The following is a 22196-nucleotide window of genomic DNA, read 5'->3' on the forward strand; positions in this document are numbered from 1 at the left end:
TTCAGACAAGTTTATAAAACCCACTGTCACCGTAGTGTGTGGTTTTTAGCTGGGGTGAAGGCTTTTCGCTTGCATCCAAACATCTGGGAACACAGGCGCTTTGTGAGGGCGGGCGCCCGCGGGTGACCGAGCAGGCGGACAACCCCGTCGTCCCGTGGCTTTCGGCTGAGGAAGAGCAACCCGTTAGTTACTGAAGGAAGCTCCTTCGGCCTGGCCGCCTCTCGGGCCACGTGCGAGCCGACCGCCTGGACCGTACCAGGTCGGAGGGTCGGAGGCGCACGCAACTGGTGCAGACGCGTGGGCGCCCCTTGCATATCCGGTGCCCGGCTGGAGTCGTGGCCACGGGCGCTCACGGTCCCTACCCCGAGACCTTGCTCCAGTCCTGTTCCGGTGCTTCTGTCCGAGGCCCACAGTCCCCAGCACCTAACCTTCTCGCGGTACCGAGAGCCCGGAGAGGGCGGGGGCGTTCAGCGTGGAGCGGGCGGGGCGGGGCGGGGCTTGGCGGGGAGGGACCAGTCTCTGGGCGGGGCCTAACGGAGAGAGGGGGAGACGCGCGACGGGGAGGGGCGCGGCTCTGGGAGGAGGGTGGGGCTAGGGGCGGGCCAGAGGTAGAGGGACCCGAGGCGAGGAGGAGCTGGGCTCCCCATGACGCCGGAGTTCTCGCCGGGAGGGGCGGGGCTCGGTGGTGGGGGCGGGGCTATGAACCGGAAGGAGGCGGGGAACCGACGCCTTGGGGGAGATGAGTGGGAGGTGCGGCCGAGAGAAGGGCGGGGGGACGGGGTAAGGGGCGGGCCTCGGGGCAGGTCCTGGGCTGGACGCGGGACGCGCCGCGCGGCTCCCCCCGCCGCGGCTCGCTCCCTGCCCTTCCCGCGGGCACAGCTGTGGAGCGGGCGGAGGCCGAGGCGCGGAGTGGCGGGACGGGAAGGACGCAGTGCTGAGCTTGACTTCGGAGCGGCGGGAGCCGGTGGTGGCCCGGCGACAAGGGCTAGAGGTGGCGGGGCCCGGCGAGGCCACGATGAAGCCGAGCAGCGAGGACGAGGCGGCGCCCGCGGGGGGCCCCTGGGAGGAGTGCTTCGAGGCGGCCGTGCAGCTGGCGCTGCGGGCGGGACAGGTGAGCGGCACGGTCCTCCTCCCCCGCCCGGCAGGGTCCAGGCGAGCACAGTCCCAGCGAACCTGGCCGGGCGGCGCTCTGGCCGCTGGGTGCCCACTGAAAACTTCGCAGAGTCAGAGCAGAAGTCCTGTGGGACAGGAAGGAGACCCTCCCGGGCTCGGGGCAGCCGGGCCGGCCACAGCGTGGGGCCGCTGGCTTGGCGCCCCAGGGGGAGCGGCCCGCGGGTGCAGAGTGAGTCCGGCGAGGCCTGACCGCGTGCGGTGGGCGTCTGGTATCCGCGGGCCGAAGGTGTTGGGGCGTGATATGGTGAAAGAAGTCTTTGTGTTGGTTTACTGCACGGACCTTCCCTTTACCTTCTCCATCCCAGGAGCCCGGAGAGGTGAGCACCTCTTTCTCCGGTGGCAGCCCCCCATGAAGCATGCCCTACACGGCCGCTGTCCTTTAGCAGTTAAACGAATGTCTAATTGTAGGTGACTTGACCTTTGCGTCGGAGAGAGTAGGTTAGAATATATGGGCTAGGGGTGCCTAGGTGGCTCAGTGCGTTAAAGCCTCTGCCTTCAGCTCGGGTCATGATCCCAGGGTCCTGGGATTGAGCCCCACATCGGGCTCTCTGCTCCGCAGGGTGCCTGCTTCCTCCTCTCTCTCTGCCTGTCTCTCTGCCTACTTGTGATCTCTGTCTGTCAAGTAAATAAATAAAATCTTAAAAAAAAAAAAAAAGAATATATGGGCTAGGTAAATAAGTCCTGGGATTTAAGATGCCCTCCCAGGCTTGAATGCCCAAACTGTTTGTTTTAAAGGACCTTTGAATAGATCCTGTTGCCAGGACGTGGGTGTGGTTACCCCCAGGTTTAAACCCCTGCCGCAGGAGATCTGGCGGGCTTGCTGTTTGTCTTTCCTCAAACATCCCGAATCTGTACTTACTCAGGCCCATAGCTGCAAAGTGGTTCCAACTCAATGTTTGGAGGAACTTGCTAACACTGACCAGAAGGAGGATGAAAATCAAGCAGCATAGCCAAAGAGAACCTGTGACTTGAGTTTGAAAAGGGAGTGCAGCTCCTCTTTTCTCACTTTCATTTTTGCACTTTGTTCCCCACCTTTTCCTCAGTACCCCAAGCAGTGCCGGACACATTGTAGGATCCAGGTCCTTGTGCAGTGAATGAGTGATAGTGGTTGTCCCAGGACCGGTTAGGGTCAGGGTAGAGTCGGGAGATGGCTTACTCCTGCCTTGTTAAGGTTCGTGATTGTGTTCTGGTGATCTGAAGAAGTAGCAGTGTGAGCAGATTGACTTTTTATATCCAAACAGCATTTTCTTTCTCAGGTCTAGCACTATGAAAATGCTCTGCTGGGTTTTCCTCGGTGTGAAAGTCAGGCTGTTACCAAGTCTGAATTTGTCACATGCTTGGTGGGCAGTGCTTTACCTTGGTGTGAATCCTCTAATCCCCTTTAAAAGTTAGGTCAGCACTTGAGTAGACACATCTTGTGGGAGGGCCCTCCCTCTGTGGTTTGAAGGATGCCAGATTCAGCCTGTAAGGAAGGCAAGATTTAAAAGGTGGGTTGTGAAATTTCATCCCGTGGCTCTGTCTCCTTTCCTTCCTACAGGAAAAGGAGCCCCCCAGACCTTAAGTCCTAGAATGCAGAAGTTTGTAGCTGCAGGACAAACATTCTTCCTGGAAAGCAGATCCACTATGGGCAGAGAGCACTTGCTTTCCCCCTCCTGCCCTCTCAGGCCCCTCACTTCCTTTCCAGAGTGAGCATCATCAGGATATTTAGTAACTTTTAGGTTCTACCATAAAACTCTTCTTCCTTGAGGCTTTAAGGAGAAACCAGTTTAGGATTATGACCCTACACGGTAAACCCTGGTGAGTTGTTATGGGTTTCTACAGTTTTTCAAATTTAAATCCTTGAAGAAACAGAAGTGTCTTTAAAACATTTATTTTCTTGAACAGATGCTTATATAGAAGTGGCAATATGGCAGGCACAGTTCTGAGGGTCTTATTAAGAGATATCTTAAGTTTTCACAGCTTGCCAACAACAAAATAACTTTTTTTTTGAGAGTGGGGGAGGGGTAAAATAAAGATTCTGCCATTAGGAGTCCAGTCAGGGAGCCTGGAGTCCTGGGCTCCCTCTTGGGCATTATGCGATGCTTCCTGCCTGCCGGGCACTGGAGGGGAGAGTGGCTGGAATGGTCTATGGCTGGAACAAACAGAAGCCACACAAGGTCATTGCAACCTGTGTAAAGTGGGACAGATTGTCTTAATAATGTTCTCACAGGAATGGGGTGCTGATTGGAGAAAATCTGGCCTTTAGCCCAGAGGATAGACCAAAGAGGCATGAAAAGGTAGTTAGTGGTGATCCTTTTCTGAATCCTCCTTAGCTAAAGGAATATTTGGCCCAGTTACAGTGGCCTTGTGGCCCAGCATGCCCACCCCCTCACCAGTACCCAAAGTTTGGCCATTTTATTAAGTTTGTTCCTCTCAGCTGCTCCTGAGACAGTTCTGTATGCTGAATTCCTGAGTCCTGAGGGTTCTATATGCTGAAAGTAGTGTTGGGGGCATGGAGAGTGGGGAGGAACCTCCCAAGAGATAGATGTCGGGGCCCTTCATCTTTCAGACATAGGTTTGGGTCAGGGCAACCCTGCACACTTTTCCACCACTGCCCCTTTACCCTATCCTGAGGTCTTCACAAAAGCCACCTGCCCCAGAGTGCTGCTCTTTCCACAGTGGCCTCCCTGGCTCCTTCTCCCTTCTTCCTTGCCTCTCCACCACCCATTCCTGCACCCATGCTGGGGCCGCTGGAGCAGGTCGTGTGTCTCCCCACTCCCCCACCCCCAGCTATGGGGCTTTGGGGAAGACAGTGACTTTAGTCCCACTGCTATCACCACTACAAATACAAATAGTAATATTCATTGAAATGGGTGTTTATCATCTTTCATGTGTGAACGGAACTATCTTTTTTAGATTAAAAAAAATCTTTTTTAGATTAAAAAAAACTTTCTTTTTTTTTTTAGATAAAAAGTGGAACTAATGCTTTTTCTCATTGTCCCATAGGAGTAGAACCAGGTTTTGTTGGGCCTAAAGCTTAGATAGTTTAGGAGCCCTCTTGAAGAAAAAAATATATATATATACACAAAATTACAAATTCAAAATTAAGTATAAACGTTATTTGGAATAAGAAAGATCACGACAGTATAAACTTTAAGATACTAACCAATAAAACAAGATGCATAAAAATAATTCTTTAGCTGCTTCTCAATCTTCTCTAATGCTTTTTTCCCATTTTTGGCTTCATGCTCTTTGTGCCTTCGAATGACAAGGATTTTGTGGTATTTTTCCATAGAGCCAATAGAAAGATAAGTTCAAGTTGTCCTGTACCACAACTAATTGAAATTGAGTATTGATAGTTTAGGAAAATTTGTTTGGGCTTCACATTGATTATTGAGTAGGGTTATATAGATTCTTAGGATTGCCGTCAAATTTGAGAATCCTGTCAGTTTTCTTTTCTACATTAGTTGGAAGAGATGGAAGACTTTTCTGGCTTCTAGCTCCATGTGGTTGCTTATTTCTTTCATGATCCCGTGTGCCAGTTGCCACAGCTCATGCACACTGGCTCCTCTGGCCCTGCCCTTCATGTCCCCAGGCCAAGTCAGTCGGCACGGTGGACAGTAGAAGCATTTCTGGAAGCCATTCCCACACAGGATGGCTAATAAATAACTTATAGACAGGTGTAACGGCAAGCCCCGCAGATATCTCCCATCAAGCCCAAGGTAAATTTCATCTCCACTCGCCTATAGCCAAAAATACCAGGACCCACTCCAGTGCCACCCGACTCAAAATATAACGGAGGTCGTGGTGGAAAGAGACAGTGCATACATCTGCAGTTCGAACAGCTGACTTCTACACACTTGAAAAAGGTGTTCGTTGTGCTAAGGAGCTCGCAGAGCCTCAGGGAGGGCCGCTGGAGCCTTGGAGCCCCAGCTGCATTGGCTACACAGTAAATTCATCTCTGTTGACTGGTAGGAACAAAATCTCAGGACAGGACAAGAAAGTAGAAGCCCAGGATCTGTCCTCACGCAGTGCTCTAGACCTCTAGGCTCTCTAGTTGGCCTTATGTATCCTGCGGGTACTGCTTCCCAAAGCCTGATCTTGAGAAGGCGGGGTGTCATCCCCGCAGCCCCTGAGTGGACCAGCCCTTTGGCTGGCCAAACCAAACTACTTGGTGTTTTCAAAACACACACTGTATTTTCCTGCCTTTCTTCTTAAGCTCCTTGAGAACTGTACCCTCCCTCCAGGGTTCAGTTCCCCAGCCCTTTCGTTCACGGCCCTTCCCATGTGACCTTCCTCATCATGCCTGTGCTTCTTCCCAGCTTTGTCCCCTGGTCTGGTTGGTGTGCTTTCCCTGCGGTGTGCTCTGAAGGTTGATGCTCCCTGTCCAACTCTGGCTCCCCGGGGCAGAGAACGCCCATTGGTGGGCTCTGACCAGTGTAACCCCCTTGTCTGGCTGGCTTTGCCAACCCAGTGTCATTTCTGATTTGGGATTTTACTTTTTATCAGTTAGTCACACAGGGAACTCGGTCAGTGGACTACTCCTGAGAGGACTGTGAGGAGAACAGCAGTGCCCAGTCCCTCATCATCCTTGTGCTGCTCCCCAGACGTGGCTGTTTTCCATTTCCTGATAGTTACACCTGTCTCCTAAATCACAGGCTTCCGATGCTCGTTCTTGAGTCATCTGTTTTGGACACTGTGTTTATTATGTTATGTGGCTGCATTACCTGATCGGGTCTGTCGTTGTCCGTGCTCACATTCTGATGACCACATGACTGTAATGGCCGGTTGAGCCGGGTGTACAGTTGTATTACGTATTTTCTTTCTGAGGCAACTCATATTTCCCTTAAAAAGACAACAACAACAAGAAGTTTTGTTTTGTTTCGTTCTGTTTTGTTTTCATTTGCTTAGCCTTCCGTGTACCTGCCAGCAGTCATCTTCCAAACTTCCCAACAGAATTTTTAGTGATTTCCTCAGTGTGGTCAAACGCATCAGGTTCATTGCTGTGGAGAAGGGGTGTTCAAACATTCGCATGCATCAGAAGCACCTAGAAGGCTTGTTAAGGTAGATTCAGTCCCATCCCCAGAGTTTCTGACCCACTGGGTGAGGAGCCGGACCAAGAATCAGCATTTCTCCCAAGATGCTTCTGGTCTGGAGACAGCACGTTGAGAACCACTGCTGTATTTCGTTATGTGAATAAGTGACTGTTTACTCTGCTCTTGAGGAAACTTGGGATAATGTCCAGCTTGGAGTTATTTACGGATAGTGTTGTTGTGAACATTCCCGCATGTGTCTTTTGGTTATGTCTGTATCCATTTCTGTTGGCAGTATTTTAACGAAAGGAGTGAAATTATTGCTGCGTCATCAGGTGTGAAATCCCATCAGGTGGTTTTCTAGTGGATGTACCAATTTCCACGCCTCACGGCACGGGTTAGGACTCCTCTTGCTCCACATCTTGGGTAACAAGCACTTGCATTGTCTGTCTTTTCCACTGTAGCCATTCTGATGAGTTTGAGGTGGTATTTCATTGTTTTAATTTGCAGGTTCCAAATGACTAACGAGCCTAAGTGCCTTTTCATGTGTTGCTTGGCTTGGCTAGCTCCTGTTTCACAATGGTGGTACTAAAATGCTGCTTCAAAATGTATTCGCCCACTGAACAAACACTGAGTGACTCTGGAAAGGGCTTTACCTTTACTCTGAGTGTGATAAGGAAGTTCTGGGCAGTCCCCATCTGGGGCCCTACAGGGCAGCGGGGAGCCTGCCCTGCTGCTGTGTGGGGCCCTACAACTGCATGGGGGACCAGGATGGATATCTGATAGGAGCTGTTCATATGGTACATGTAAGAGATGAGGGTGCATTGACTGGGTTGCAGCGAAGAAGGTGGTAGAGTGGCTGCATTTCCAAGGCTGAGCTGCCTAGCTGGCTGTTGGAGTGAAGGCAGGGGGGAGGGAGGGGCAGGGATGCCTTCAAGGGTTGGAGCCTGCAAAACTGGTTGAATGGATTTGCCATCTCCCAAAGTGGGGAAACGGCAGGAGGAACAGGTTTGGAGGTGGAAGTCAAGTGTGTTTCGAGCATGTCAGGCTTGACTCTCTGGTGGATTTCTGAATGGAGGTGTTGCCTTTGCATCCAGAGTTCAGGGGAGAGGTTGAGGGTGGAGACACCAGTTTGGGAGCCCTTGGCCTGGGATGGGCTTTCAGGCCAGGTCTTTGGACGGGGAGAGAGCAGGTTCATCCACCCATGGACTCCACCTTGGGATGATCCCAAGTCAAGCTCCGGGATTTTCTCTGGGAGATTCCCAGATGTCAGTATGTGGAGGTCTTGAGTCACCCATTTCTTTCAGAAGAGACTCCCTGCTCCTCTCCCGTTGGGGCTCAATGTGTTGGCCACTGAAGGAAGGGGAGTAGTGGGTGGAGATTTCTCCACTGCCCACCTCCCGTTCCTCACCTCCCCCGGCCCCAGGGGGCATTTTGTGCCCCAGGTCCCGGCCTCCGGTTTCTGCCTGGCTCCACAGGTGGGAGTCAGTTTGCACTTACGGTTGTAAAACTTTCTCCAACATTTGAAATCTCAGCCAAGACAGAGCTTGAGAGAGACAGCTGGCAGGCGCAGAGTAGCAGCTGCCCTTTTGGGGGCACATGTGGCCCAAGTGTCCAGGGCCCATCCCTCTCTGACCCTGTGTTCGAGGCCAACTAGCCGTTTTCCTTGTATGCTGTGGTAGGGGAAGAGGCTTGTTCTTCTGCCCACTCTCCTAACTTGGGAGCTGGGGTGGAGGATGAGAAGGAGCCTTTTGTTTCAGAGGCATTTGCATCTGCCCTGGCCGGAGGAGCCCCGTGAAATTCCCCATCTTACTAAAGGGGTGGAAGCAAAGGCTGGTGTCACTCCCACATGGAGGTAAATCAGCCTTCATGGCTCAAGATGCTTACTCGCTAACCCAAATGGGGCACTCGTTAGTGGAGAAGACAGTGGTCTGGGGCCGAGGGGAGAGTAGGCTGAAATCTCACCACTTAGACGTGGAAGGGATGCTGGTGAGTTCTAGCGCTGCCCACCCCCCAGCCCCAGCCCTAGGCCTGGGGGGCTGGCTGGAGGAGCTCAGCCCGGAGACCCTGAAGTGTGGAGAGAAGGGGACTTCTTTTCCCCCAAGGAACTTTTAAAGAAAACTTTTAATAGTAAAATAATTATAAATTCACAGGTAATTGCAGAAATAGTATAGAGAGGTCTAGTTTCGGATTTCATCCAGTTTCTTCTGATGGTTATAGTTCCATGTCATAGAATGTTACATAGAAACAAAAAAGGATGAACTATTGATACACCCAACAACTTGGATGGATCTCCAAGGGAAAAAACTCAAGTTTCAAAAGGCCGAGTAATGCACTATTCCATTCATGTAACATTCCCCAAACACAAAAATTATAAAGATGGAAAAGTTAGTGGTTGTCAGTGATTGGGGATTACATGAGGAAGGGGCAGGGTGAGGAGTGTGACTATAAGGGGTAACAGGAGGGAGATCTTGGTGTTGATGGAGTGGTTCTGTGTCTTGATTGGGCAGTGGTCCCATGAATTAACACAAGTGGTAAAAGGCTGTCCGGCCTTTTACCCATTTTACCAACACCCATTTTACCAATATCAGTTTTTAAAATTTGATAATACACCCTAGTTACCTAAAATAGACCCATCAAGGGAAGGGGACTCCTGCATGCAGGCTCCTCCCTGTCTCTTGGCCTCATGAGGCTGGAACCAAAGGCTGGTGGGCTCCTGTTTGTCTCCTGTGGGCAATGAGGGGAGAATTCAGCTGTGGGGTGTGTCCCATCCATGTATTAAGCCAGTTTCACGGTCTCTGTGCCCACTGTCCCAGCTCCCAACCCCATGGGGCCAGGGGAGTGCTGGGCTGCCTGGGTGGTACACTGGGCATGAAGCGGACCTTGCAGCCCCCCACCCCCCACCCCCAGGCCTCCTGGGACAGAGGCCTCAGCTGATGATCACAGTAGCCCGCAGGATGACTGTGATGGCCATCTTCCCAGGCCCTGGAAGTTGGAATAACTTCCTGAAAGGAGTCATACCTGCCCTGTGACTGTGAATGGAAAAGTGGGATTCACTAGAGAAGTTGGGTGACAGGCTTGGGGAGGGTAGGGGGTGGTGAGGGGGTAAGGGCAGAGAGAGAAGATGGCCCCCCCGGGGGGAGAAAGCCAAGGGTGGCACTTGGGAACAGCAAGGAGGTCACCTTGGGTAAAGCTTGAGATGGAAGAGGAGAGTCAGGCCAGTGGGTGGGTGAGGTTTGAGGGGGGGCACGAGGAGGCCCTCAGTGGATGATGGGTTGCAGGGGGCTGTCCTGCTCAGACTGACCAAGGTGAGTCCCCCCGGTAGTGTGGTGGGCAGCCTTGGCCATGAATTGTAGGGTGATGGAGACCCTGTGGAGAGCCTCTGGGTTTCTGGCTCAGGAAGCAGGGTGGATTCCATTGCTTGAGAGCTCCACACTGGACAGGGACGAGGGGATCCCTGGGGGGTTGGCCCCGGTCAGCCATGGAAGTCTGGGAGTGCCTGCTGTGCGATCCTTTTCCTGCCCTTACAGCTGTGACCATGGGCAACTTTCCTCATTTCTTGGTGCCTCAGTTTCCTCATCTGGAACATGAGAAGGGAATTATTCCTATGTGGGCGTTACTGTGAGGGTTCACTGGTTGGTATGTGTGAACTGCCTGGAATGGTGCCAGGACCGAGTGAGCCCCCAGGAGGTGTGAGTGCTGGCAGGGGGATGACCTGGCCATGGGGATGCGGTAGCTGGGGTCGCCCTGCTGGCAGGGCCCAGCCTGAGACCTTGGACCCTTGTAAGGAGTGGCCTGAGGTGGAGAGGGTCCGGTGACACAGAAAAGGCCGCTGTAGTATGAGTGAGGGCGTCCCCAGGATGTGGCACACGAGGTGGCCAGGCGCCCGGTGGGCCGCTGTGGAGGCACCGGGGTGCAAGGGAGACAGGAGGCAGGGGGTGACGGGAGTTTAGAAAGTAGCGATGGCAAGTTGGAGGAAACTTAGCCGTGAAGCTGAAGAGGGAGGCAGTTACACTGGAGAGCTGTGAGACTCGCTGGCCTGGGAGCCCAAGGGAATCTGGTGTCCCTGGCCCACCTCTGCTTTAACCAGCTCCTCCTCTTTCCCGTGATTAAAGTTCGTTTGTGAGGTGTTAGCCGATGTTACCTGCTGACCTCTGTGCTACACGAGAGCCACATGGAGTTCACTTTCTAGGTTTTACAGATTGTCCTGCGTCTTAGGGTTTTCCAGAGAAACAGAACCAACCGGAGGCCAGCAAGTTCTGGTGGGCTGGCAGGCTGGAGACCCAGGGATAGCCACGGACCTGCTCAGAAGCCGCAGGCGGGAAGAGCCGATGTTGCAGATGAAGTCAACCATAGTCTGCTGGAGAGTTCTCGTTCAGAAGGATCAGGCTTTTCCCTCTGTTCAGGCCTTCCACTAATGGGACAAGGCCCACCTCTATCAGGAAGGGCAGTCTGCTTTCCTGGTTAAAGTGTTACTCTCATCCAAAAACAACACTTGCACAAGAACCCAGACTACCATGGACCAGTCAAGTCGACAGTAAGATGAACCATCAGATCATACTCACTTGTGCTTGAACCTGTCTAAACGTGGGATGTGCAGTCAGGGCCATCAGGACGACACCCCTAGTAGCCACGTTTTCCCGATCCAACAGAGGAAAGACCTGCAGCCTCTCGGAAGCCGCACTTCTGGCAGAGTTCTCGAGGCGAGCTGTTCCCTGGGCTTGGGGGCACACACGGGTGGGTCACTCTGGGGTCTGGGAGACTGATGGTGCAGCAGACTTGGGACAGGAGCACAGAATCAAGATGGCATACAGACAAGAAGGAGGCATCGGGGCAGGACCCCGTATGACGCCGCTGACACTGAAGCGGATGGCGTCTCCCTTCTTTTCCATTTGGAACTCAGGCTTCAGGATTGAAAGCCCATGCTTTCTGTGTTACACATTAACAGAATGTTATCTGGAGGGAGAGACCCAGGCCAGGAGGTCCAGTGGAGTGCGTGCTTCGTTAGCAAGCAGCTGAAAAACATTAATTAAAAAAAACAGTGTACACTGACTTACTGCTGGCAGAATGAGAATGTTTACATTCTAGGAGTGAAAATCGCTGTGGTAAAGGGCTGTGGCAGGGACCTGTCCTGGCAGCCCCGGGGGCCACCCCCCTGTGGATGGGCCTATGGGGAGAGGCCAGGCTGTTTCTCTCAACGGCTGTTCCTTGCAGGGTAGGAACATTTATGAGTTAAACTTTTCCTAACCTATCATTTTGTCATCCCGTCTGAGATCTGTACATTGTGTACAGGTTTTGGTTTTTTGTCGTAAATCATAAAGTCCGTCAGGTATTTGCCCTCAAAAACAACGGGGTGACACAGGTCTTTGTGTATATGGACATCATTTTGTGTCCCAAGACCTTTACATAGGATTCCTCCTGTAATTCTTACAAGCACCCGGTGTCTGAGGTGTGACTGTTACTACAGGTGAGGGAACTAGGTCTCCAAGAAGCTCAGTGATCCCCCTCCCAACCTCTGGTCTCCCAGCTGGAATTCAGGTCTGTGTGATTCCACACTGTGGGGGTATCATCTGGGCTCCCTAGTGATGCTATGAAATGGGTCCAAGTAAGAATTGCATTTCCTCCCTGAAATACTAGAAGAGCCAGAGTTTCCGAGACCTGGGCAACTGGGAGGAGGCTAGTTTATAGAGCTTCCCCACACTGGGAAATCCCGCTGGCCCCCATTTGTAAAGTCCCAGCACCCAGCTATTGCCTTGCTGGGGTGGGGGTGTTATGGGAAGTGGGGTGGGACCTGGTGGGGCCTGCCTAGTGAGGAAGAGCTGGGTCCTGGAGCTGCTACTATGGAAGGCAGAGCTCCTTGCCCTCCAGAAGCATCTAGAAGGCGGTGCCTTCCAGTGATGTGTGTTTGCCCTAACCAAGATGTGCCTGGTGCTGTGGGAACCACTGAGCCAAGAGGAAGAGCCTCACCCAGGGTGAGTGGGCGGAGGGATCCATAGGCAGCTTCCTGGAGGAGCCAGATGGGAGCAGGGTCCTCCAGGACAAACGGGGTTGGCCGTTGCAGGAAGGAAGGAACATCGTGTCCCCAAGACAAAGCTGTGGAAGGGAGAACAGCAGAGAGTGACTGAGTGTGGCAGGGGGGACGAGTGCTGCACAGGCTGGCCACAGAGGTCCTCACCCAAGGGACGTGGGCCTGCCATCCTCTTGGGGGGCCCAACAAAGCCACAGGGGGTGCCAGGAGCGAGATTGGCTCTCCGGAGAGGCTGCTGTGCTCGGAGTGGACAGCGCTTCAAAAAAGCAAGGCCAAAGGCAGTTTGGAGGCTGAGCGACACAAGCAGGTGACGGCAGGCCATGGGAGAATGTTAGCAGAGCTGGGTTTTGGAAATCATTCAGAAATGGGATCTGCATATCTGGGCGTGTCAGTGGATGAGAGGGAGCAGTTAAGGTATCCCAGTGGATGGGATCCAGGGCCTGGAGCAGCAACAGCGGGTGAGAGAGGGAGGCTGGCTGTAGCATCGCACTGCAAGTTGCCAGGGAACAAGGATGGCGGTGGGGCCTGCCCTGCCGCTGGGACACGGGGTGTGCCAGCTCCACGGCTTTCCTTGTGACACATGCCCACATTGAAATGACCATAGCACAGGAGTAATAAACATTATTAGACACGGACAAGAAATATTTTGAGAAAGCACATGATTCGCCCCTCTCCTCCTGCATCCATAAATCTCACCTCTGTGTGATTTGTAGTGAGGGTCTGGGTCCTCCAGAAAGCGTGCCCAGGTGCCGTCAGATCTTCCCAGACTGCCCACACGGGTCCTGAGCGTGCCGCTCCTCAACACACCAGAGTCGGGTGTATTTTGGATCTGGAAGACCAAATGCATAAATAGCAGGGCTTCTCAAGAGCATTTGCTGAAAAGGCTTTCCACTTGAGTTACCTAGGAGCTCAGTAAGAGGCAGCTAGGAAATCTTCATTCCGATGTCCCTCAAGACCTGACTGTGGGGCAGGCCCTGTGTAGGGCACAAAGTCTACCCATGGGAAGTGGATACAGAGACAGGATGGACGGGGCTCCTTTCCCAGCATGGACCGACGTGGAATCGCAAGGGGCCGGCTGTGCGGCTTGCACAGGTGCCCTAGCAGCACGCTTGGAGGGCTGATTTCCCTCTGCCTGCAGAGACTGGAGACTCGTCAGAGAGGAGGTGATGTGTGAGCTGAGTCCCAAAGAGAACCCATGGGCCAGAAGAAGGCTGGCGGTTCTGTGGGGGTAGGCTTGAGGGTGAATGATTACGTTGGCTGGAGCACAGCAGTCACAGAGCGAGGAGGGGGAGGGACACGAGCATGCAGAGGTCAGATGAGGCCCGTTTGTTAGGTTGCTGGTTTGGCTTCCTTCACAGACCAGCGACAGAAGCAAGACAGGTTTCTCTCTCTTTCCCATGGCAGCCCAGTTAAGTCTGGGGAATGGGGGCTCTGCTTCTCGAAGTCACTCAGGGACCCAGGCTCCTTGTCGCTTGTTGCTTTAAGGAGGTGATCTCTTCCCACGTGACCAAAGCTGACCTCTCACCACAGCCACATCGCCAACTGGTGGCAAAGGGGAAAAGGACAGGGAGGGAGTAGTGTGCAAACAGTGGCCTTTTAAGGGTGTGACTCAGAAGTTGCACACATCCCTTACGTTCACCTCCTCTTGGACAGAGCACAGGGCCACGCCTCCCTGCACAAGAGGCAGAGAGATGTGAGCTATTGAGCCTTGCTAAATCTGGGGCTCCTGTTCGAGAAAAAAGAAGAGAATACTGGATATGGGGGATCAGATAGTCTCTGCGAGAGATCAACTCTCAAGCTGTGGTTATGCCACCTTCGGGGGTTTTGTGTTCTCAGTGCCAGGGAGCCATGAAGTGCATTATGCTGGGGAGATCTGTGATTAAGATCAGGGCTTTAGCAAGCCCTGCTGACTGTCGTGTGGTAAGTGGACAGGGGTGTCATAAAGCAGATTCGGGCTGGCTCCAGGGGTGGGGCCGGTGGATGGAGGCTAGAGGAGGGGACTCCAAGCACATCTTAACTTTCTCACCAGGTCACCAAAACCCACAGTGAAACAAAACAAAGAGAACAAGGTGGTCAGTGTTGATACAAATAGTAACGGTCCAGTTGGAAAAAATGTGCAGAATCTATTCAAGCAGTCTGATGTGTATTTTCTTCATGAGTCAAAGAATTCTGAGCACCTACTCTATGCCGGGTATGGTTCTAGAGGCAAGGGATGTGGCAGGGAACCAAATCAAGCATCTCCCGCTATCCTAGGGAGACATACCATCAACTAAAGGGACAAACAGGATAATTTCAGGTGGTACGAAGTTCTGGTTAAACCAGAAAATACAAAGTCCCTGGGACAGAAAGAAATTTGGTGTGGATCAACTAGAAAACCAGAGTGGCAGAGGGATGGCGAGCATGGGGGTGGCCTGCGGGAGGTGAGAATTGTAGGTCTGAGGCTTTTTCCTAAAAGCCATGGCCGCCATTGGGCAGTTCTAAGCATTAACATGATAGGAGCTGACGTATGCTTTAAAAATCGCTCTAGCTTCACCCCAGGGACTGCAAGATTCACGATTGGCATCCCAACATTGAACTGTGTGAATGCTCATGACATGTGTGGAGACAGGCAAGGGTAACGTAACAGGAAGCCCTTGTCCCCTCAGGGTCGCAGTCCCACGGCTTGTGTGTGGCACCGGGTCAGAATATCCCAGCCCCCTGAGGACCCTTTGCCCCCTGAGGACCCTTTGTCATTCTAGGATTTGAGAACCTGCTCTCAGGCCAACCACTCTGGTGTGGCCCCCAGTGTCAGTGTCACCACAGAACTTGTCAGAAATGCAAATGTCAGGCCCCAAACCCCATACCCACTTGACCAGTTTTCACTTCAGCAAGACCTCAGGTGACTCATGCACAGTGAAGTTTGAGAAACTCTGGTGCCATGTGCTCCAGTCTTCCTCTCTCCTTCCCTCTAACCGTATGTATGCACACCCCACACACAACCGTACACACTCCCTTCACTCTTCCCCACACACACAGGGAGCACACACATATCCCATTCACGCACATAAACCACACAGGTATCTCACACACAGATACACAAACCACACACATCACATGCACCCATATAAACCACACGGCTACACGCACAAATATACAAACCACACACATCACATATGCATATGCATAAACCACACAGACATCACATTCATGCATATATAAACACAGGCGCACACACACACACACACACACACACACACACACACCACACTGAATTGCCATACAAAATACAAGCTCACTGCCAAATGACCTCTAGATAGGAGGTCTGGACTAACCCAAAATTTAGGGATCCCTGGAGGACAAGGCAGTGCTATAGGAGTTAGATTTGAGGAGTTTCAAATTTATAAACACGGAACCTGTGGAGATTCCTTTGGTGGGAACTTAACTGTGTGCAAATTGACATTTTAAGGAGATTAGCCTAACAGTGCTAGGCAGGGTGTTGCAAAAAGAGGGGCCAGGAAGACCCCACGTGGCAGACAGTCTGGGGACTGGTGCAGAAATGTTAATGGGTTATGCATGAGTGCTATATGTTTGTCTTTTACAGTATTTACAAAACTACACTTGAGATTTTCTGATTTTCTGAAGTATGTGTCGGTTGGCAACCAAGATGAAAAATGGAAGGAAACCTGTCCAGGCTCAGCCCTGTTCGGGGGGGGTGGCAGTAATGTGAGGAGCATAAAAAGTGGGGATGTGGAGTCTGGGTAGCTGAGTAACTGATGGTGCTTTGGAAAGAAATGCAGGATCTTGAGGCGGTAGCCAGTGTTGGAGGAAAGGTCTGAATTCGAGTGTAGGTGTCCTGATTTTGTCGTCACGCTGTGGGAAAGGCCCAGGCCGAAGAAGGAGTGCCTGGAGTGCCTTTTATTTCACAGAGTGGACCTCGTCCTTCCCAAGGTATCCCGTGGCTGGTTAACCACTCCGCATGGCTTCCTGCGTGGGCCTCCCAGGGGTTCCTGGAGCTGGATCTGGCTGGGCCAGAGGCACCGGGAGGTGCCCTCCAGGCCTCACCTCTGTATTTGGCCACAGCAGGTTTGGACCAGGTAGTCTGCCTGTGAACCCAGACCTGGGGGTCAGCCAGGTCTTGACACTGAAGCCAGCTGCTGGGTGCGTCTGCCGTGGCCAGTGGTGTTGCCCTGACCAGAGCGGCAGGGAGGGAGAGCGTGCCTTCCTGTTGGTGAAGGACCTCTTAACCTCTCCCAGGTCTCCCCGTTTGAATGTTTGTAATCTAGATTCACAAGTGCATGATCCACTCCATGTGATACGTAAAGTGAATTAGGGAAAATACGTTTTTACAATAAATCAGAATCTTGGGGGCGAAGGTGTGTGAGTTACATCGTCCTACATTGGATGAAAATTCATGGTCTTTTTTTCTTTTCCTTCAGAGAATCGCTCCACAGGTAGGACAGGCTAGCTTCAACAAGTGAGCCCACCTGTCTGGTGGAAGGATAGTGGGTAGTTAGGCTCACTAGGCGCCCCAACAGAAGCTCCTGGGTGTGATGCTGAGCTCCCTCGGCCTGCCCGTGATGGAAGCAGCCAGTGGCCCTCAGCCCCACGCCCGCCACCTGCTTCTTTCAGTTGGTACACAGGAGGCGAGGGCGCATTTGTCTGGCGGGTGGGGAAGCGGGGACCAGGGTGGGGAAGCGGAGACCATCCATTTCACTACCTGCTGTACTTTCCTGTACTTTTATTTCAGATCATCAAAAAAGCCCTTTCTGAGGAAAAACGCGTCTCCACAAAAACATCAGCTGCTGACCTCGTGACAGAAACAGATCACCTCGTGGAAGATTTAATTATTTCTGAGCTGCAGAAAAGGTTTCCTTCACACAGGTGGGTGTGTTCCTCTGGAAGGGACCCCAGTGCCACACTGCTGGTCGCTGGGGGCGGACGGGAAGCAGGGAGCCTCACAATCTGCCTCCCATATTTAGATCGCATGGTAGACATGTTCTCATTCCTCTTACTGTCATCTTGACAACGCTCATGTCTCTCTGTTACCTTACAAATACTGAAAAGGCTCCACTTCTCTAACACGCTCTCTACTCCCCTCTGCCAAACCACTTGACATGTTTCTGGAGGGACTTGGAGCAAGTCATGTTCGGTGCTTGTGTCTGCGTGGTGGCCCCATGCAGACTTTCCAAGAGGGATGCAGACCTGGGCCCATGCTTATTGGTGCCCCCTTCTGGTTCTCAGGGACTCGCTCTCCCCTGTCAGGCCAGCTTATGCGCCAGGGAAGGCTGCTCTCCATCCTAGAAGGCCCTTATGAGGACTCCACCTTCTTCTCCAGAGCAGAAGTTCTTAACCCTTTTGGGGTCACCCTGTGGAGAATCCAGTGCAAACCATTAATCTTTTCCTCAGGAAAATTCAAATACATACGCAACATTTTGCTTCTAGTTCCAAGGGAACCCTAGGCCTCAGAGGAAGATTCCCCTTGAGCTCTGGGCAAGGGGCGAGGGTGGTCCTCAGGCCCTCCATCACCCCTGGAGCTCTGCAGAAGAGAATTGAAACCCACTGCCTCCGATGGGAGGGCTCGCTCTCCCCACGGAGGAGACTGGAGTAGGAGCTCTTGGATTTCTGGGTATGGGTCACTGATTGCAGTAAGGTTCCACGTTTGATGGGCTTACAGCAGACACATGGAGGGTGGCCTCCCTCAGCGTCTGTCTGGCACAGAGTGGGCGTGATGGAGTTTTCCCCCTGTGAATGATTAAGTGAAAGAAGGGACAAGCCAGCATTCAAACATGCCTCCTTTTTCTCTGTGTTTTCCTCCTAACTGGTTAGTTCATCTCAGGGTCACCAACTTTTCCTTCGAAATTCTCTCTGCCAATGGGTCATGTTTGTTTTGTTGACAACCTTTGTGTGTGAACGTCTGTTATTTCCTACTTCCTTATTTAGTGTGAAGTCAGGATTTCTGACATCTGTTATAATATTTACGAGCTCTAAAATGTTTGTGATTTTTTAACTTTTTGAAATGCAAGTTAAATGGTAATGTCCAAAGAATTCTGTAGATTGCTTTAACCCTTTGAGAGGAAAAAGGCCACAGTAGCCAACGCGGTGTTTCTGGTTGAGGAACTGTTTTGGTACTTGAGGTTTCTATGGTATTGGCCCAGGTGGCTGTGGTGGAGGCTACAGCTGGCTCAGCTCTGTGGGGTCCTGGTAAAGGCCTGGAGGTCACCATAGACCAGACATACTTAATCAGGCTTCTGGCAGGTTTTAGTTAGATTCCTCCTGAGAACCCGAATTCCGAAATTATACCCGTGTTGCATGTGTTGGCAGCAGTTGCTAAGTGGTTTGGGTACACTCTTGGATCAGTGTGGGGCATGGATTCCATTCATACGAGGTGTATTTAAATATTCATTGCTGCACATCCCAGTATAAAAGTTAGTGTGTTGTATGAGTGATCGAACCCACCCCCTCTACCGCCGCTCTACCCTGTTGCCCAGGGTCGCCGGGGGATCACCAAACTCCAAAGGCCCTTTGGAAGACCATTGACCCAGAACAGTGGGCCCTGCCTAGGGTGTGAGCCAGGCCTACCTGGGCTTCTCCAAACTAATGCCAGGCCTCCATGTCTGAAAAAGCCCTGGGAGAGACAGATATACACACACCTGACCAGGAAGCCGTGATTTAGAGCAGTGGTTCCCAAACCGCCTCCAGCTCATGCTGGCCAGGCCAGGAGGGATGAGATGGGGCTGCCCCATGGTCACCCCTGGCTCTCTGCCACTTGCTTCTCAGCTCCGAGGCCAACACCAGTACTCGGGGAAGCCTGGATGTCCTGCTTCTACTCTGCTTGGTTTGCCTAGAAAACTCAGGTAGATGAAATCATTTCTCAACATATCTATGCCAAGTGTGGAGTGGGGTTGTTTGTTTGTTTGTTTGTTTGTTCGTTTTGCCAATGATGAGATTTAAACAAATTTGGGAGCATTTAATTGTATTTTAGATCATAGACAAATTGATAAATTTGCAATGAGAAAACATGGAATACACATAGTAAAATAGCGTATTGTTATTTTTCTGCATTCAGAGTATTTAAATATATCCCTTAAACAATAAGTTAGCATAAATTGGCCTATCATCCTTTTTTTAGGAAGGATTCCCTGTTATTCTGAGTGTGTGCTAGTCCCCATTTTTAGTCACTTACAAAACTATTAAAGATCACAACTGTTTTGTTTTTAATAAAGAAACAACCTGGTATAGGCTCCCTGTTTTATTATTTTATTGTGCTCCTTTGTGAAATCCAAAGTCCACGTCCCCGAGCTAGAAGACAAGAGTCCACTGAACCAAAGAACTGTAAATTTTAAACCTGCTACTGTCTGCAGTAGCAGGAAAGTCACCCGTTCTCAGGGTCTCAGCCTCCTCATCCAGGACCAAGGCACCCAGCCAAGGTCATCATATGGTGGTAATGACAGAAAGTAAACCAGCGGGTCAAGGTTGACAGTTAAAGCACAGGACTGGCATTGACCACATTAGCTCAGTCCCCATCCAGGCCTGCCTTTATGCGGTGCCTAAACCTGTTTTTAGTTGATGATTTTGAGTCAGATCCAAGTTCTGCAACTTTGGAAATATTCAGTAGCATCACCATATTTATATACACCCTGGTTTATATTTATATAAACCATATTTATATACACCCTGTCTGTGTCCCTTTTGTCTGGGTTGGGGTGGGCAAAGGGAGGAGAGCAACCGGGGCTGCAAGGGACACCCAGCCGCCTCCTCTGTCCTGGTCTGGGCTCCCCTCGGCAGGACACAGCCTCATCCATTGTGGTGACTCCCAGGCCCTGCAGCATGCCCTGTGTGCCCCAGGCTTGGAAAAAACTATGTTGCTAGCCACCACTGGCTAAATGCTTGCTTTCTACCACTTTCCCACCATGTTTTGAGCTGGGTACTCATGTCATCGGGCAGCAGAGCCTACTGCGATGCTGGCCAGGCCTAGGAGCATTAATTGGCTCCCTAGTGAACTCAAGGGTGACCCTGACCTTGTCACAGAGAAAACAAACTAGCCAGGGAACAAAGGCCTAGATGCACTTGGCCGTCAAAATTATAAGGGTTTGTTAGGACTATAAGGAAAAAAAAGTAGTTAAATTATGCAACAGGATATTGTTCTAACTTGCTACCAAGCTTTGAACCTGACCCCAGTTGCTGCTTTCCTCTTGTACGGTAAATAGGCTTATGAAAAGGCCCTTGAGCTCCCTAAATTTAGGCACACAGACTGTTTTTTTCTATTGATGTTACAGATTTTATGTAGGTGTCCCAGTGCTTTTATTAAGGTCTGTTATTTCACACCTCCATCTGTCCAAGTTGATGTCCCCACTCCTTTGGCAGAAAGCTGAAGAATGTTCTCTCCACTTCCCACATGAAGACAGTCAGGTTTCAGTGAATAGACTACATCCCTCCTCACATACCAGAGAGGTATTTTTGATACCTCAGAGGAGTGGACACGGTCCAAAGCCCTGTCCCAAAGTGCCACCACAGGTGCGAAGCAAACAGCGAGTTGACAGACACTCTCTCCCTCGGTTGACTCAGGTAGCTGAGTAGAGATGAGGAGAACTCTTGGGCATGATCCACTGCTGGGAAAGTCCAGGGCTTGGTGTGGCTCCTTTGAGTGCTTCCAGAGATGCTGTGCAGAACAAAAGCCGCGTGGACAGGAGCACTGTATGTGCTCCTTTAAACATGCTGCTTGGTGGCCCTGTAGCCCCTGTCCATCCCACCTGCTGTGCTGGTGAACCAGCAGCCCTCCTGGCCCTGTGTGTCCCGAGAAGCTCCCTCAGTGCACTGTGGTCTGTGCTCCCCAACATAAGCGTTTGCTTCCAGCCCTGCAGAGGCGCTCTCCCCCTTCCTTCCCAGGAGATCCCACAACACTAGTAGGTACCAGCTTCCCACCTGAATCAGGTTTAAAAAGGAAGAAGTTTCCACATTCCTCCTCCGTTCTCAGGAATTTATCTTTGGAAGCGAGTCGCTTCCAGTTCTATCTTGAAAGAAGGTAAGTTGTCTGTCTCTCTGTTTTATCCACCTTGTACCCAACTTGAGCTTTGGCACTCAATCCCTATATATGTGTGTTTTTAGGGTGTGGACTCTTTTCTTTGGAAACATGATCACAAGCCATTGCATGGGAGGAAAATCACGTAGCTATAGAAGACATTGACAGGAGATGTAATTCCTTGAGTCTTTGGCTAAGAAAACTTGGCAGAGCTCATGCCACGCATAATCAGCAGTGACTCTGCACACCCGTCTCCTGCCTCCATGCGGAGGTCGGGAGTCCCAGCCTGGCCGTGCCCTGCCTAGCTTGGCTCCTCAACTTCGTGTCTTTTCACCATGCTGTATCTGCCATCTAGACCTGCCTGTCTGGATCACATGATCCAAAGGACCCAAAAGCCTGAGGAGGGGAGTGAGGGCAGGGACACAGTTCCCAGCAGGAGGAGGGGACCAGGAGCAAACTAAAGTGAGGAAGCGGTGGCCCGTGAGTCTCCAGATTGTAAGCTCGTGGGTGCAGGCTGCACACCCTGGCTTTCTCTGCACCCCAGCCATTTGTCAGGTCCCTGGGTTCTGCCTCTGCTGCGGGGGTTTCTGCAAAAGGCAGCAGCTGGGGGGAGGTGGAAACACGTGGTAACCTGAGAATGATAACATGTGCACTTCTCACACACATGGACCGATTTCCAATCCTTTCTCAGAGGAGCAGGTAGACAACTTGGTGTATGCCATGAAGGGCATGACTTTCGTAGTCCCTGAAATGGAAAGGGATGGTCCCAGATGAGTTCCAGGGCTTGTGGTTCCGGGGCCAGTGCTGGGGTGATGAGCAATGACATCAGAACGCGCAGCCCTGGTTCTTCTCTCTCAGTGTTGCAGATGAGAATGGCACTTGAGATGCGACTAGTGAAAGTAAAGAACTTCTTAGTTTTTTGAGATTGCATTTAATTTAAATTATTTAAACAGCCACCCGTAGCTCCTTGGTACCATGCTGGGTG

At 51.7% G+C, this 22196-nt stretch overlaps 1 protein-coding gene across 1 annotated transcript in view; it reads left to right on the forward strand.

Annotated features, from left to right (window-relative positions):
• The first annotated feature begins 766 nt into the window (after positions 1 to 766).
• IMPA2 (inositol monophosphatase 2) overlaps positions 767 to 22196 on the forward strand; it is a 41855-nt gene continuing 20425 nt past the window's right edge. Inside the window, exons 1-2 of the mRNA XM_080821568.1 lie at positions 767 to 1111; positions 16940 to 17073. Coding sequence (XP_080677694.1) covers positions 1016 to 1111; positions 16940 to 17073 — 230 coding nt within the window. The 5' untranslated portion in view covers positions 767 to 1015. The remainder of the gene's footprint in view (positions 1112 to 16939; positions 17074 to 22196) is intronic.

This window comes from Martes martes (assembly GCF_963455335.1).
Source record: "Martes martes genome assembly, chromosome: 13".
Classification (NCBI taxonomy): domain Eukaryota; kingdom Metazoa; phylum Chordata; class Mammalia; order Carnivora; family Mustelidae; genus Martes; species Martes martes.